Here is a 17,788-nt window from a genome sequence, read left to right as displayed (position 1 = left end):
GATTGAAGGGTTAAAAAATTTCATTGTTTGGATTAAAAAAAAAAAAAAATCGGGGGGGATATAACAGAAATGCAAGTTACTACAGAGGGCTTTATAAAATAGATACATAGGAAATCTTTCAGTGCACGACGGGAACAGAGAGAACAAGGGTCATCCCTGATGTTAAGTAAGAGTAAACAGAAAGGATATCAGGACTAGATTTCTTGCCTGAAGAGTGGTGAATCGAGTTTAAGGAGTTGTATGATAGGCACTCTGTATACAGTAGTTAACATTCACATCGGATGATCATCACTCTCTCACCATCACCCAAATTATCTGGCAGGGGCAAGAGAAAACATTGTTCCCTGCAGAAATTTTGTACTTGCATTTCAGCAGATGGTTGATGGAGGATGATATAATAACCGGAATTAAAGTGGCAGGGTACAGTATTTTTCGGCAGGATAGGAAAGGAAAACGTGGTGGTGGAGTACTGCTTATGATAAGTGATGACTTATGTCCTCTAAGAATGGAGGCTTTGGAAAGCAGTGACACTAATGATTTTGCAAGCATATGGTGTGAAGTAGAGATAGGCAAGACAGGATATTTAGTGGGATGTTACTACAAACCAGGGAGCACAGAGGGGTGGGGGACCAGGAGATGTTTAGGCAGTTGAGCTTGGTAAGTGCAAGAAGAATGATTGTTATGGGAGATTTTAACTACAGCAGTATAAATTGGGGAGAGGAAGATGCATGTAGCAATAAGGAAATGGAATTTCTAGAATTCTTGAAGGTCAAATGTCTTAGGCAACATGTAATAGAGGGAACAAGAGGTTCAAGAGTTTTGGATTTGGTCATAGCATCAGAAGAGCTGATAATAAGTGAAATGACATCTCTCCCACCAGTTGGAGAGTGACCATGTGGTTTTGACTTGGAAGATGAACAGACATGCAGGTGTATCAAAGAAAAGAGAACGTATGCAGAATTATAAGGCGGGTGATTATAATAGTCTTAGGTATCAACTAGGGGCAGTTTTATGGAGGGAGGAATTGGCTGGGATATCATTAGTGCTTGGGAAATTGTGAAGGAATATTTGTTAGCAGCACTAGTAAGCAGTGTTCCATGGGTGAAGAAGCGGACACAATTTGGTGTAAAGTGATGACAAATGATATCAAAAAGGAACTGCAGTTGAAAAAGAGATTATGGAAGAGATATGTCCTCTAGGAGAGGGGTGGAGTACAGATACATGAAGAATATAAGACACAGGTCAGGAGAGTGACCAGAATGGTGAGGAAGGCAAAACTGGAATATGAGAAGAGATTGGCACTAAGATCAAAAGAAAATCCTGGGGAAATTTTTAGCTATGTGGCCAGTTGGCAGAGAAACGATTGTGAAAGAATGACATTGTGGGATAAAAATGGAAATAGAGTGATTGATGCAGGTGACATAGTGGAGTTGTTTAATGGGCACTTTGTTGGAGTATTTCATCCTGGAGGAGATTTTAATGCTGGAGAGATGGGGCAGGTTTGGGGTTGCAGGGGGAGAGTGTGTTCCAAATACTGAGTACTTTGGATACCAGTAAAGCTGTTAGACTGGATGGTATTTCACCATGAGTTTGAGAGAGTGTGCTGGGGAGCTGGCGGCTCCATTGGTCTGGCTTTTCAATAAAAGTCTGGCTGTGGGAAAGGTACCCAGGGAATGGAAGGAAAGTAAGATAGTGCTGCTGCATGGAGGGTGGTGGCAGATTGGAAGGCCTGTTTGTGTGTCATCAGTGGTTGTTGGGGTCTTGGAGAGATTGATCAGCGACTGTGTATAGCATTAAGCAGATGGGAGTGATGTTATCTGTGAGAATCAACATGGATTTGTTGGGGGGGGGGAATCTTTCTTTAGTAATATAATTGCCTTTTATAATAGGATGATGGGAGTGGTTGATGGGGGAGGGGCATATACTGCCATCTTTTTTTGATTTTGCAAAGGCGTTTGACAGGGTGCCACATGATAAGCTGATATTTAAGTTGCAGTACATGGGTTTAAATGTCGGGTTGGTCAAATGGATTCGGGATTAGTTGGCTGATAGGTATCAGAGAGTTGTGTATGATGGAGCAGTGTCGGGGGGGGGGGGGGGTTCCACAGGGCTCAGTACTGGGGCCAGTGTTGTTCAACCTTTATATCAATGATATTGTCAATGGATTGCAAGGGGACATTCAGTTGTTTGCGGATGATGTGGGGCTGGGAGGGGTTGTTGGTGATGGTGCAATGTGGTGGCCCTGCAGGGGATTTGGGTAAACAACTGGACAAATGGGCAGGTGGGTGGGGTGTTGGTTTGGTGCAGCGAAATGTGGAGTCTTGGGGTTTGGGATCTATCGATGGGGGGGGATGCATGCTCAATTGGGGGAGCTGTGCTGGAGGGGGGAGACGGAGATCTGGGGGTGATGATTGATAGAAAACTGAAATTCAGGGAGCATGTTGCAGGGGTGATGGGGGTGGCTCAGAGGATTGCTGCAATACTGAGAAGGACAGTGACCTGCAGAGATAAAAGAGTTGTCGTTCCATTGTGTGGAACCCTGATCGGACCACACTTGGACTGTTGTTCTTGAATTGGGGGGGGCTTGGCTGTGGAAAGGGTGCAGAGGCAGATGGCAGAGATGGTTTCATGAATGTACAATATGAGTTATGAGGATCGACTGAGGGAATGTGTTGGTGTATAGAGGAGGGAGAGGTGGTGTGGTCGAGACTTTTGGACTGTTGAGATGCGGTTGCGGGGTGGACATTGGGGAGTTCTTTTGCTTGGTGGAGCAGAAGGGGGGGCGATGATGGGGGTTGCAGGGGAGGCTGTGCCCAGGAGGGTGATGGGTGGTTTCTTTGCATGGAGAGAGTGGTTGAAAGTTGGGGTGCATTGCCTGCAGGAGTGGTTGGAGCAGAACGGTCAATGGGTTGGGAGAGTGGTATGATAGACTTTGTGTTTCCTAAAAACGACCTCCCACGATGAGTCTTTTGACTCCATGGAGGCTTGGATAATAATAATAATAATAATGTCAATATATCATGAGAATGGTTTTTATAGCATTCTCCCTAACAATAGTTAAGGAGAATGCTATAAAAAGATGTAAATATGAGAACCATCAATAATAAGAAAGAAAGAGAGAAAACTTAAGAGTAGTGGAAATGGGGGGGGGGAATCAATGATGGAGAGTGAGCAGAAGGTATATGAGGAAATGAGTAAACTTAATGTCAACAAAGACATGGGACTTGATGTTATATCACCACTTGCCTTGAGGGAATGTTCCAGGGAGTTAACAGCTTTAACTTATTTTCTTAACATGAGTCTTAGATTAGCCCAGTTTCCAAAGGAGTGAGAAGATGGCAAAATTGTTCTACTTCATAAAGGGGATAATAAGACTAAGGCTTCAAATTATAGGTCAATCTGCTTGTCTAGAGTTGTGGTCAAGTGGAGGAGCTAGTGAGAACAAGGCAGAACTGCATTGACAGTAGTAGAATTCTCTTTAATGGACAGCATGAGTCTGCTAAAGGAAGATTGAGTTTTAGCAATCTCCTTATTTTTATAACAAGGTGATGAATACATTGCACAAGGGGGGGGGTGATGCATATAGAGTAGCATATTTAGATTTTGCAAAGGGTTTCGATAGATTGCCACATGACAAACTAGTTAGTAGTTAAATTGGAACAGATGGGTTTGGATAACAGATTAATGTGTTGGATTGGGGACTGGCTGTCTGATAGGTATTAGCAAGTTTGATATCAGGGAGTAATATACAAAAGAAGAGGAAAGTCACTTGTGGCATTCCCCATGGGTATGCTTTGGGACCATTGTTGTTTAATTTGTATGTAAATAACATCGGAAAGGGCTTAAATGGTGATATACAGTTGTTTGCAGACAATGCAAATCGGGGAGCATCATGAGAAAGTAGAGCAGATGTAGCTTTGCAACTAAATAGACTGTCTGAATGGGCAAGTGTATGGGGATATCAGTTTAATGGTGCAAAGTATAAGATTATTTCGAAAGCAAAGTTCAGATGCAGAGTACAAGATCGGTAGAGATATTTTAGAGGAGGTGGAGAAGATGAAAGATCTGAAAATGATGGTGGATAGGGACTTGAAATTTCATGGGCATTTTTTTAAAATTGTGAGGTCAACACAGTAGATTATAGGAATGATGTGGAGAACCATGTAGAAGGAAGGATGTTTTGATTCCACTATACAAGAATTTGATCATGCTGCATATAGATTACTGTGCACAAATTTGGTCACCAGATTTTCAAAAGGTTGACGAGATGTTGGAGAGGGTTCAGAGATAATTGACTAATTTATTTTCTGGTCTCTGGAATGTGGAATATGAGGACAGATTGAGAGAATGCTAATTACAGAGCCTAGTGCAGAAGAAAGCAGGGAGACATGATTGAGACACATAAGTGTTGGTAAGGGCTAATTACCAGATTAACTGGGATGAGATTTTTCATAGAATATCTGGAGACAGGGAAGAACAAGGTAGCATCCCTGAAAGCTGTATAAGGTGGGTGTGAGCAAGGGGAAGTGAGGAGTAGCTTTTTTTTTTGCATGAAGAATGGTGGTGGGGAGGATTGGAATGCATTGCCTGAAAGTGTGGTGGGTGCAGGGACAGTGAATGCATTTCAGTTGAGGTATGATGAGCTGTGTATGTGAGTCTCTTGACTCCATGGAGGTCAGTTGTTGAAACTTCCTAATGAAAAATACTGCCCTCCTACAGGAGGGCAGTATTTTTCATTATGAAGTAACTAAACCTATATAAAGTAACTAATTATAAAGTAACTAAACCTATATATACTAAAAATAAATATACCTATATATGAAGTAACTAAACCTATAACTAACTAAAACCTATTTTTATTAACATCCTCTTTCAAATTTTCAGTTCCAGGAAATGTATATGAGAATATATATATATAATATACGCTGCTTAAGGGTCAAAGCTGTATAACTGGAAGAAGAGCTCCATGTGGCCTTCTAAGAAATGTGAAGAACTGGAGCTTCTAATGTAATGTCCAATCCTTACCTTCTCATGGTGCACCCTGTTAGCCATCTACCTGGATACTAAACAAATTAGGATGGACTGGCAATTTGGAAATTAGACAACCAAATTGAACTCATTGGCTTAAACCACAATGCAAAATGAAAGTACAATATGACAGAATTTCAGGCTGGCTGGGCATCACCCAGTTAAACAAGGCGCCCATTGTTTTTGTCAGGGAACATGGGTGAACAGTGCAAAGTCAGCTACTGGAACACATCTAACTGAACATCAGAATTCAAGATTGGCAATGTAAGAAGCATCAATGGAAAAGAAATGGATCTAAGACAATAATTGGATAAGTACCAGATCAACATAATAGGTATGACTGAAACAAATAAGACAAAAACAGGTGAGATCTTTCTAAGCAACAAATACAAAATGTTATATTCAGGCAATAACAATTAAGGAAACTGAGAAGTAGCAATAGTATTCAACACCAAATACAATAATAATCTTCTTGAATGGCAGGCAATATCAAGTAGAGTGACATGGAAAATATCAGAATGAAGATCTGGACAGTGAGATTTATTTGTGCCTGCTGTCCCACAGAAGGTTCTACTAAGAAAGAAAGCATTATTATTATTACATGACACTTCCAAGGAGTCCAAAGACTCACAGAAGGAGGGCACCTACTTTACAACTCTGTCTCTACCATTCAACTCCACTAACTACAGCAAACTGAAACATAAGCATTATCATCTACACAAATGTCATCTACTGTCCACCACCACCACCACCACTAGTATTTTCACAGACAATCACAAACATCCATGGACATGGTGGGATTCTAATCCACAGCCTTTTGGCTGAAGAGTGGATATGCTAACCACTCGGCCAACCAGGCTGGCAAAAAGAAATGGAGGAGTTTTTTAAGGCAGCTGACACAACAAAAAAATAAAGGAATTAGTCCTTGTCGGAGTTCTACTCTGAAGAGTTGGAAATCAGACATATAGAAATAATTTGAGAAAATTTGGAAAAAAGAGCAAAGCTAATAATGATGAAAAGTGCCTGCTGAATTTCAGTTGAGGCCATGGACTAGTTATTACTAACATCATGTTCCAACATAAAAATGTGCACAAATTCACATGGAGAGAAGATGCAAGAAATAAAGTCTCATTCACTGTGTTTAGTTGATAGCGATATTTTCCCACAGATTAAGAATAAAGAATATAGAAAGGATTTGACACAGGAAATGATCACTATCTAGTATGTGTAGGACAAAATTGAATTTCATATTAAAAAAAAGAAGAGTGTGTTTTTGAAAGTTTTAAAATTAATCAAAGTTAAGCAGCTTTCAGAAGTAAACTGTAGATTCAAATACACAAACATCATTCAAGAAAAAATGAAAGAGCTTGAAAACAAGAACCAAACCTTGGAAATTCAATGGCAAACCCTGAAGAAAATATTGATTGATTCAGAAAGAGAGGCATATGGCAAAGTTGACTTTAAAGACAGAAAAATTACAATTTCATGGTGAATTCCAGATGTTAAAGAGGTAGGCAAGGAATAGCAGAAAGCAAGAAATTTCCTGGCACATAATTCAGCTTGTACTCTTAGAGAATACAGAGAGAGAGAGATGTAAGAAAGAAAAGCATTGCGTAAATCTAGCTATACAAAACTCATGGGAATACTTTGGTAAGAACATAGAAAATAAATAGCAAGAAAGTGGCAAAATAATCTGAAGGCTACTAAAAACACTTAGAAGATAAAGATATTCTGGATGTCTGGAATAATTACTTTGAAAGATTGCTAAATGAAACAAACCGTACCAGCATGGTTGAAGAAAACTCCCAACAGGAATGCAGTTAAGAATACATACTTGGAGTAGAAAAACAAACTAAACCCTGAAATGTGGAAAGGCAGCTGGAGGCAGATGAAATTTGATTGGAAATGTTCAGATATGGAGGTATAAAAGTTTTACAGTGGTTGCACTGAATAATTCAGAAAACCCAGTCATCGGGTCAATTTCTGGATGATTGAAGTCGAGCTCTCATGGCACCTATCTATAAAAAATAAAATAAAATTGAATGTCAGAATTATAGAGGAATTTACCTACTGAGTGTTCCTGGTAAGATTGCTGCAAGTATACTTGAGAAACAGATAAGAAAAATTGTGGAAGAATAGTTGGCAAAGAACGAGTTGGATTGAAGGCAAATAAAGTTGTCTGGATCATATTTTCACTTTACAACAAATATTTCAGATAAATCTTGTGAATATAGCAAGGATCTACAAAACTCCCAACAGGAATGCAGTTAAGAATACATACTTGGAGTAGAAAAAGCCAACTAAGTTTCATAGATCTGGAAAAGGGATGTGACAAGGTGCCATCCTGGCACCTTGTCACATCCCCATCAAAATGTTACAGTCCAGGTGCCAGGACTGTAACATTTTGAAGAGGAAAGCTCTTCAAAATGTTACAGTGGTATAAATGGTACATTATATCGAGCAATGCATTTAAACTGCAAATCAGCAGTTAGATTGAAGGAGGTACAGGAAGATGGTTTTATGTTAAATCAAATAGGTGACTTATCCACTGTTATTAATCCATTATCTGTATGGATCACATTATGAAGGAAATGTGGTATTAAAGGTGATATCAACATTGTCGATGTTAATCTTATGCAGACAATGTTATACTTCTGAATAAATGCAGTACATGACTGCAAGATTCCCTGACTAAGCTGAATAACTGTTGTAGCAAATTTGGTATGTAACAAATATGGAAATCAGCAATAAAAAGAAAGAAGGCAATGAAAATAGGCAGAAACACTGAAAACATCAATGGTGAATCTATAGAACAAATAAAACATTTCAGCTATTTAGGCATGATTTTTAGTGAAGATAGCAAATTAAATATAGAAATAGACAACAGAATTGGTAAAGCTGATATGATCAGAAGTCAGCTAATAAATTTATATGGAATAAAAAGAAATTAGTCAAAACACTAAATTATCTGTATATAAGATAGCGTTCAAACCAATTTTAACTTATGGATATGAGAACTGGGTTAGAAATAACTCTTGATCAAAGACTGGAGACTTCAAATATATCATCACAGATATGAGAGTTCTGAGAAGATTAGTGGAATGAACAGATGGCATCAGTCACAGAATCATATTAAAAATGAAGATATTAGATTAGAAAAGAACCTTGACATTATTAGCATTCAAGAAGGTGTCAGCAGAGCTAATCTAAGGTGGTATGGCCACTTAAATAGAATGGAGGAAGAAAGGTTAGCAAAACAGGTGTTTGATGCCAAGATGGCAGGAAAAAGGCCCAGAGGAAGACCAAGGTCTAGGTGGATTGATTCAATCAGAAGTGCCTTAGAAGCATGGAATGTTAGATATAACAATATTGGAGTGCTCACAAGTAATAGACTGATTTGGAGGAAAATTGTTGATAGATGATTAATAATAATGTAAACTTTATAATCATGTGGTGCTGTCATAGTAACCTGAACACCCCTAGTGGTGTATATCAGGAAATTGATGATGATGATGATGATGATGATGACGACGAAAAGGTTGCAAGTAACTTGCTATATAAGCGACAGTATGACTGCCCAAAGCAGAAGTAACATATATATGCTAATGCTAGTTCCTGCCAGTGAATTACACTCATGCTGACACTGCCGAGTGCAATGTGTTAATTTTGGACTCCCATGACAAGTTTTAGATTCCATGGAGATGCCCAGATAATAATTTCTCAAAATAGAGATCTTCCATATGCATTACAACAGCAGAGATTAATAGTCTGAACAAATGGGTTCAGAAATTTGAAAAACAGCATGATGTTAGATATAATTTTGACTATTGTGGTAAGAGAACATAAACTGCAGGACCTGAATAATTACTCCAGTCTTTCTGTCTCCAATGCACAACTGAACACTGGCTGTGAAACGGAGATGTGCCTGAGCATGCATACTGATAAACAAAACTAATTTATCAGAAACTAATGGTATAGCTCTATATTAAACTAATTTTGCACCATTATTTACCTATGTTTCTAGTTAGTTTAAGTATACTATCTTAAATCAGTTCAGTGTTAATTTTTTTAGCATAACTCCCATCTCAAGATGCCACTTGATACATTGCAGAAATAGTCAAATGTGTGTGTGCTGAAATAGGTGAGGGAGGAATATGATGCTGTTGCTAGAAACTTCTGTTTATTAGGGGAAAAAACCCTCCCTTACCTCTTCCAACACACTTTGTTTCATTAGAAAGTATGTAATCTTAGAAAATAAAATGCATTAGATAGAAAGCATTTTATATGGATATTGTATCATACTGTATTTGATTAATATGCAAGCCAGAACCTAATATATACCTAATAGAATAGAGAAGAATAAGCACTTTATGTAGAATAAGTATTCTATGAGATATATATTAGAGATACAAGTGAATTACTTACATCTCCATTTTGTAATTAAGGAATCAATGTCCATCAAAAGTGACAGAATGTGATAAGGCTGATTGAAACGTGGTTCATCTTTGTACAAATATATCATCATTGCTCCCTGTAGAGCCTTATGAGTAAATCGCCTTTCCCCTAAAAAGAATGGCATGGATTCTTAACAGTATCATATTAAGTAGTACTGATTCTTTTAACAGTGTCACAAATTTCTACAATTAAATTTAGTTAACTATCAAAAAACAAACTGAGAAGGAGCAAAGTCATATTCTAAGTTTTAAGATTAACATTATTTTTAAGATTAACTTTTTTTATTTAAGAAATTATCCTAATTTGAACTTAAGGATACACTAATTAATGCAGCATAGAAAGTTTTAGGTCAAATTCAAAAGACAGATACTTCAATTGAGAATAAAATTTTATAATACAGAAGTAATTGCTAAAAAGGATTTAGCAATCAACTTAAAACATTACAAAAAATTTAGCCATTCAACCTTAAAATATCACAAGTGAACTTAATGAAGAGAGTAAAATGCATTTGGAAAAAAGAGAAATCACTAGATTTAAAAAGAAAGAATAAATGTACACCACAGCTTATTGGTGTACATTCATAAAATATTTTGGCACTAATTCAATTTCATCTAATCTTACCCACAGGAAAAAAAAATTAATTAAAAGAAAAGAATACCTTTCACATACATCAGGTGTTAAATAGTTTTTACAATAAATATTAAGCTATGTAATACTGACATGCAAGTTTTGATGTTCAGTTGTTAGTGAAATATGAAATACATTATATGTATCCACTAGCTGAGTCTTCCCACTTCACTGAGGTGATCTTATACTACCAGCAGTTCACTTCAGGTTATTTAATCACGGTGCTGGTGCTTTCATCATGATGTAGAAATTGTGAGCATTATAACACTTCTTTAGTCTTTATTAATCCTTGGGCTTTATTAACCTTCATTGCAAAGCAAACTCTTATTAGAAATTGTAACTATTTGAATGAAAATAGATAGTCTGAAGGAATGAGGGGTATTCCAGGAATGAAGACAATTTCTCCGATACCAGGACCTGTAAATATCACATCTTCTATCATATTCAGTTTCAACGATTTTACTTGAAGCCTAGTTCCACTGCAATGATTTGGGGCAAGGGTGCAAATTTCAGAGCAACATAATAGGAACACCTCTTTTTAATTTAATTCCATTATAGGCAATTCAGTGGATTAAGCGAATTTAAAATTTCCATGGGAAAATGAACTGCATCATCTACATCCACAGGAGTTTCTTCTGATTTGTAAACACTAACAGATTCATTAACCCCATTAAGAACCAACTCGTTCATTATTGACATGCCATCATTTGGAGGTGGGAGGATAGCTCTTCCTGAATCAAGAAGGTGACTTTTCTGAAATGTTCTCAATAGATGGGTAGACACTGCACAACAGATCATCTGCAGTTCAGACAATTTTCCCAATATTTAGGTGTGTTAATATAATTTTCTATCTCTTTCCTGTACTTCATCAGTGCCAATTTTTAACATTTTTGAGGAGAAGGAATGTGCATTAGTCTCCATATAGGTGAACATTCATATTGGTTTTGAGAGAAAACTTTTCTATATCATACCATTTCTTAAAGCAGGCATTCATTTCATCCTCTGTTGGTTCTACAAGATATGATGGGCAGTGTTTGTCAAAAATCATTGATAAATAAAACAGTTATTCTGCCCATTTCTTGCTTTGTCTGATCTAATATCGCTAAATGTTCTCTCAACTCCTTTAACAGATGTTTTATGGGACATTGTACGTTCATTCCAAACAATCAGAGAAACCTTTTGTAATAATTTCAACAAAGTACTTTGTTGTGATATATCGCACATAAGTGTATCATTAGTCGCATTTGTAAGTGGTAGTACTATGAAAGTAGAATGAGCAGTACAACCACCTTGCAATAGAGTAGCTACTATACTTGAAGATGTCAGAGCCAGAACAATTTTACCTTGGCTTCTTAACGTAGCTAATAAGAAATTTAGTAAAAATGTTTTCCCAGTACCACCTGAAGCATCCAAGAAAAACAGTTTCCTTGAATAATTTTCACAGCTTGTTAAAACAGTGGGGGTGCTTAAGGGTCAAAGCTATATAACTGAGAGAAGACCTCCACATAGCCTTTAAAGGAATGTGGAGAACCGATCAGGGCTTTTGACCTAATGTCCAATCCTCACCTTCTCGTAGTGCACACTGTTAGGTATCTATCCTGGATACTGAACGAACAAGGATGGGCTGGCAATTTGGGATTTAGCCGACCAAATTATTATTATTATTATTAATAGAGACCTCCAGGGAGTCTGAGACTCATTGAGAGAGGCAACATACCACACACACACACACACACACACACACACACACACACACACACACACACACACACACACACACACACACACACACACCAGCTATCATACTTATTCTTGAATTCATTCACACTGCTTGCACTCACAACATCCAATGGCAATTCATTCCAATCACGCACCACCCTCTGAGAGAAAAATCTATCCTCACACCCTTCTTGGTGGCCTTCATTCTCAGCTTCCAAGGATGCCTTCTCGTCCTTTCCACACCCCTAAATAAATTGAAAAATTCCATCAATTGAAATCTTATATGATTCTTTCAGAAGTTTGTAAGTCTCAATTATATCACCCCTCTTTCTCCTGTTTGCTAGTGTCTGCAATCTACAAATTCTCAATCTGTCTTCATAAACAGTATTCCACAATCCTGATGTCCGCGCGGTTAGCCTAGTGGCTATGCGCTTTGCAACCATTAGCCTGGGGAAGGAGTGTCCTAGGTTAGATTCCCGTCGACAACACGAGGAGCTTAAGGATCTTCCTCAGCCATAGCCAAGTTAGTCAGTCTTGGGCATGGACAGCAGGTTTTTTCCAGTTTATCTGGGGTTTTTCATCCTGCAAGCAGGCAAACTGGTCCAGTGAACACACACACGGATTACAGTCAGGAATACTGACCCAGCCATAGATCTGATTTGTCAGCTATGCTGGTTCTGGACTGAGCCCGGATAAAATTTGGGGGGACTGAGATGGTGCCATACCTCCCCGTAAAGGGGACTCACGGCCGTGTATCATCATATGATTAATATATATAATATACAATCCTGATATCAATTTTGACACACTCTCCTTTGTACTCTCTCCAATATATCAGAATCACAACAGAAACCAGGATACCAGACCTCAGCACAATACACCAAGTAAGGTCTTATCAAAGCCTTGCAAAGAGGCAAAATAACATCCTTATCTTTACATGTGAATGTTCATTTCAGCATTGCAATTATCTTTTGAATTGTATTAGCAACCTTTGCCACATGGTCCCTAAACTGCAACTTCTTATCTATTAACACTCCAAGATTTCTAGCCTCATCAGTTTCTTCTAGCCTAATCCCACCAATATAATATGACATTGGATATCTTTTGTATTCTTCTTGGCTTAAACCAAAATAAAAAATTATGGTAAAATATGACAGAATTTCATGCCATCTGTGGCATTGCCTGGTTAAACAAGGCCCCCATTGTTTTTTCCAGGGAAATAGGGCAAACAGCGATAAGTCAGCTACTGGAACAAATCCTAAAACCACCCCAACTCAACATCATCAGAGCTCAAGATCAGTACCACCAACATAAGAAGCCTGAATAGCAAAGAAATGGAGTTAGCTGAGGAATTGGATAAGTACCAGGTTGACATAATAGGGCTGATTGAAACAAAAAAAGTCAAAAACTGGTGAGATCTTTCTGAGCAATAAATGCAAAATGTTATATTCAGGCAATGACAATCAAGGAAAAGGAGAAGCCATAGTATTCAACACTAAATACGAGGCAAATCTTCTTGAATGGCAGGCAGTATCAAGTAGAGTGATATCAGAATGGGGAACTGGACAATGAGACTTATTTGTGCCTATGGACCCACAGAAGGTCCCAAAAAGGTAGAAGTGGAGGAATTTTTTTAAGGTTTTAGAGAAAGCAAATAACACAATGAAAAAGGAAAAGTTGGTCCTTGTTGGAGATCTAAATATCAGAGTAGGAAATGATTATCAGATAAAGGTGACAAAAATATTAGAAAATTTGGAGAAAAGAGCAAAGCTAATAATAATAATGGCAAATACCTGTTGGATTTCTGCTCAGGATATGGACTGGTTATTACTAACACAATGTTTCAACATAAAAATGTGCACAAATTCACATGAAGAGAAGAGGCAAGGAATAAGAAAAGTCTCCTTAACTATGTTATTGTTGATAGTGATGTTTTCTCCCTGGTGCAGGACACCAGAGTGTACAGAGGATTTGAAATTGGAAGTGATCACTATTTAGTCTTAAGCAGGATAAAATTGAATTTCATATTGAAAAGAATAACATGTAAGAAAGTTTCAAAGCGAATAAAAGTTGAGCAGCTCTCAGATGTGAACTGTAGACTAAAATATATAAATATGATTGAAGAAAAAATGAAAGAGTTTGAGAACAGGAACCAAACCTTGAGATTCAGTGGCAAGCTCTGAAGAAAACACCGATTGATTCAGCCAGAGAGGCATGTAGTGAGGTTGTCTGTAAGGATAGAAAAAATGGTGGACACAGGAAGTTTAAAGAGGCAGTGAAAGAAAAGAAGACAGAATATCAAAAGTTCCTGGCAAATAAGTCAGCTTGTGCACTTAGAGAATACAGAGACAAATGTAAGAAAGCTAAACATTGTGTAAAACTAGCTAAACAAAAGTCATGGAGAACTTTGAGAAGAACATAGAACTGGTAAGTACTGTTTTCATGTCACCTTTATCATCTCTAATTCCTGCAAAAGGAATTAGAGATGATAAAGGTGACATGAAAACAGGAGAAAAAGATATCCTTGAAGTATGGTGTAATTACTTCGAAAAAGATATCATTGAAGTATGGTGTAATTACTTCGAAAAACTGCTAAATGAAATAAGCAGTGATGACAGCACAGTGGTAAAAAACGCTGACTAGGTATGCAGTCAGGAATACATATCCATACTTGAAGTAAAAAAAGTCATCAAAAGCCTAAAATGTGGAAAGGCAGCAGGAGTAGATGATATTCGACCAGAAATGCTCAAGTATGGAGGTATAAAAGTCTTAGAGTAGCTGAACTGCATAGTTCAGAAGGCCTGGACAGAGGGACGAATTGCAGATGATTGGAGTACAGCTCTCATAGTACCCATATTTATAAAGGGAAAAAAACTGAATATGAGAATTACAGAGGCATTTCTCTACTGAGTGTTCCTAGTAAAATATATGCAAGTATACTTGATAAACAGTTGGGAAGGATTGTGGAAGAGAAGCTTGGTGAAGATCAAGCTGAATTCAGGCCAAATAGATTCTGTCAGGATCAGATTTTCACTTTACGACAGATAGCTGAGAAATCATGGGAATATAACAAAGACCTATATTTAAGTTTTGTAGATCCGAAAAAGGCATATGACAAGGTGCCAAGAGAGAAGCTATTCAAAATGCTACTGTTATATGGTGTGAATGGGACATTATATCAAGCAATACTTAGTCTTTATTTAAGTTGTAAGTTAGCAGTTAGAATTGAAGGAAGTACAGGAAGGTGGTTTAATGTTAAATCTGGTGTCAGACAAGGATGTACATTATCCCCTCTGTTATTCATTATCTATATGGATCACATCATGAAGGAAAGCGGTATTAAACCTGATATCAAAATTGGAGATGTTAATGTCAGCTCTTTGCTTTATGCTGATGTTATATTTTTAAATAAATCCAGTACAAATCTGCAAGATTCACTGACTAAATTGAATAACTGTTGTAATAGATATGGTATGAAGTCAGCAATAACAAGACAAAGACAATGAAAATAGGCAGAAGCATTGAAAAGATCAGCTGCATTGTGAATGGAGAACCTATAGAACAAGTAAAACATTTCAGCTACTTAGGCACGATTTTTAGTGAAGATGGTAAATTAAATATGGAAATAGACAACAGAATCAACAAAACTTGTATGGTAGTAAGTCAACTGAATAAATTTGTATGGAATAAGAGAGAAATTAAGCAAAACACTAAATTAGCTGTACACAAGACATTATTCAAGCCAATTTTAACTTATGGATCTGAGAGCTGGGTCAGAAGTAAAACACTTGACCAAAGACTAGAGACCACAGATATAAGTGTCCTGAGAAAGATTAGGGTGCATGAAGAAATGGCATCAATGGTAATATCATATTAAAAACGAGGATATTAGGAAAGAAACTTGCCACTGTCAGCATCCATGAATGTGTTAGCAGAGCTAATCACAGGTAGTATGGTCACTTAAACAGAATGGGAGAGGAAAGATTAGCAAAACAAGTGTTCTCTGCCAGGTTGGCAGGGAAAAAACCCAGAGGAAGACCAAGATATAGGTGGGTTTATACAGTAAAAAGTGCCTTAGAAGACAGAAATATAAGATCTGATAATGTTGGTGTCTTGACAGGTAACAGACTGATTTGGAGGAAAATTGTAGATATGAAGTTAGTAATGATGTAATTTGTATAGTGTAATACTATAATAATTTGTATGATGTAATACTATCATATCCTGTACACCCATTGATGGTATATATCAGGAATTTGATATATACCCTCATGATAATGATGATGATAATGATGATGTTAAAACATTGTGAAAAACTTCAGCTTGATCAGAAGTTAGATATTGTTTGTGAGAAAACTTAATAAATCCTAAAGTTTGTAAAATTATGAGGTTTCCCAGATTAAACCTGTATCTAGAGGCAAAGAATTGTTTGTTGTCAGAAGACCGAAATCTTTAACAGTTTTGTCACTTATTGGCTTAACAATTGATTCAAGTCTTTCTATCAATGTTTACTTTGGTTTAAACACATGCATGTGACACACTCAGACTCAATTTCAGCATACATGGTAACCCATTATTGATTGATGAAGTGACCACATCTGTGTAATGAATTTAAATTTTCCATCTATACCATCATATGATATGCTTAAAAATTCATTGCTGAAACAGTTTTTCTATTTGTAGGTTTTCAAATCCACTTCCTGGATTCACAAATGAATCCAGGAAGTGGATTCATTTGTGGTAAATCAATGCAACATCCATCCTCTCCTGTGCACAATAAAAGTGGATATTGGAGTGCATCATAGGCTCTATATGTCTTGCATATCTGTTTCAGTCTATTGTAGCAACCATGTAAGATGTCTCTGTGGATAAATTCTTGTCCAGTAATGACAATCACTACTTCAGTAGCTGTGGGTACATTGAATCTGCCATCATGGTATCCTGTCAGCACTTAGTCCGCATGTATGGCCAGTCTTACTTCTTGCACATTGTTAGCATTCTCTATAGCCAACTTAAAAGTTTGTACGCACACACACACACGTTACATCAGTGTAACATATATGTTACATCAGTATAATATATATATATATGTTATACTGATGTAACATTCCTTGTAAATCAAATACAATTTTTGATTTCAACCCTGTGATCTATCTAAAATGGAAAGCTGCTTGTTTGTGTAGGTGTGAAACTAAATAAATTTGTAAAAACGTATGATCATTTGGTTCAATGGCCAACCAACTTCAGCCAAATGGTACACTTGATCTTGCACCTTGAAAGTAGGCATGAACTCCCCCTTTCAACTATTTGCTTTGCACCAAATGATGTCATTTGAAATGCAGAATTGTAAGTGCAAATAATTTTAATAAATTGATGAGACTGTGGATTTTGCATTGTAATGAGTGATAATAATGTTTTAGGAGGAGCTGTGATTTGATTTAGTTTCACCTTTCCCTTCAAGCAACACATTCTGGGAGATTCATGTATTTAAGTGTTTTACAGTGCTGATCACAACTGTTGAATCTTATCCTACTCATCCATCCATCTATCCTAGGATGGGTTGAGTCTCCCCCCCCCCCAATGACAGAGCTTATGACTAATTAATGCAGGCTGGGTTGTTACTCCTTGCTGCATCCACTAAGGGCAGTATTTTTGACTGTAATCTGTGTGTGTGCAAGCGATGTTCACAGGGCCAGTTTGCTTGTTCTGGGGAATGAAAAACCTGAGTTTCCAGGATAAAAAACCCCAACCTCCAGCTAAATGAGACCAGCTAACTCACCTTTAATCGAAAAAGACCAGATAAAGGTTCCTCGTGTCTTAAACGAGAATCAAACCTGAGTCTTTCTGACCAAAGGACTTTGTTTATACTGACTGAGCTATGGAGGCACAGTTGGATCAGTGGAATATAGTATATTATAATTGTGGAAGAAAGTAAATGAAATAATAAACTGTTCTTTAT

At 37.3% G+C, this 17,788-nt stretch overlaps 1 protein-coding gene across 2 annotated transcripts in view; it reads right to left on the bottom strand.

Moving 5' to 3' along the window:
* The window catches only part of v (Tryptophan 2,3-dioxygenase vermilion), a 243,195-nt gene that overhangs the window by 38,769 nt on the left and 186,638 nt on the right, over positions 1-17,788 (bottom strand). For both annotated transcript variants that reach the window (XR_016549167.1, XM_090401607.1), the window contains exon 12: positions 9,454-9,591. Coding sequence is in view for 1 of the 2 variants with exons in the window: in XM_090401607.1 (XP_090257733.1) it covers positions 9,454-9,591 (138 nt within the window). In the remaining variant the exon portion in view is untranslated. The remainder of the gene's footprint in view (positions 1-9,453; positions 9,592-17,788) is intronic.

This window comes from Typopeltis vanoorti, chromosome 12 (genome assembly GCF_054136105.1).
Source record: "Typopeltis vanoorti isolate ZY-2024b chromosome 12, IOZ_Tvanoo_1.0, whole genome shotgun sequence".
Lineage (NCBI taxonomy): Eukaryota > Metazoa > Arthropoda > Arachnida > Uropygi > Thelyphonidae > Typopeltis > Typopeltis vanoorti.
Note: the sequence above shows the minus strand (reverse complement) of the source record. Positions and strands in the feature narration are given on the sequence as shown.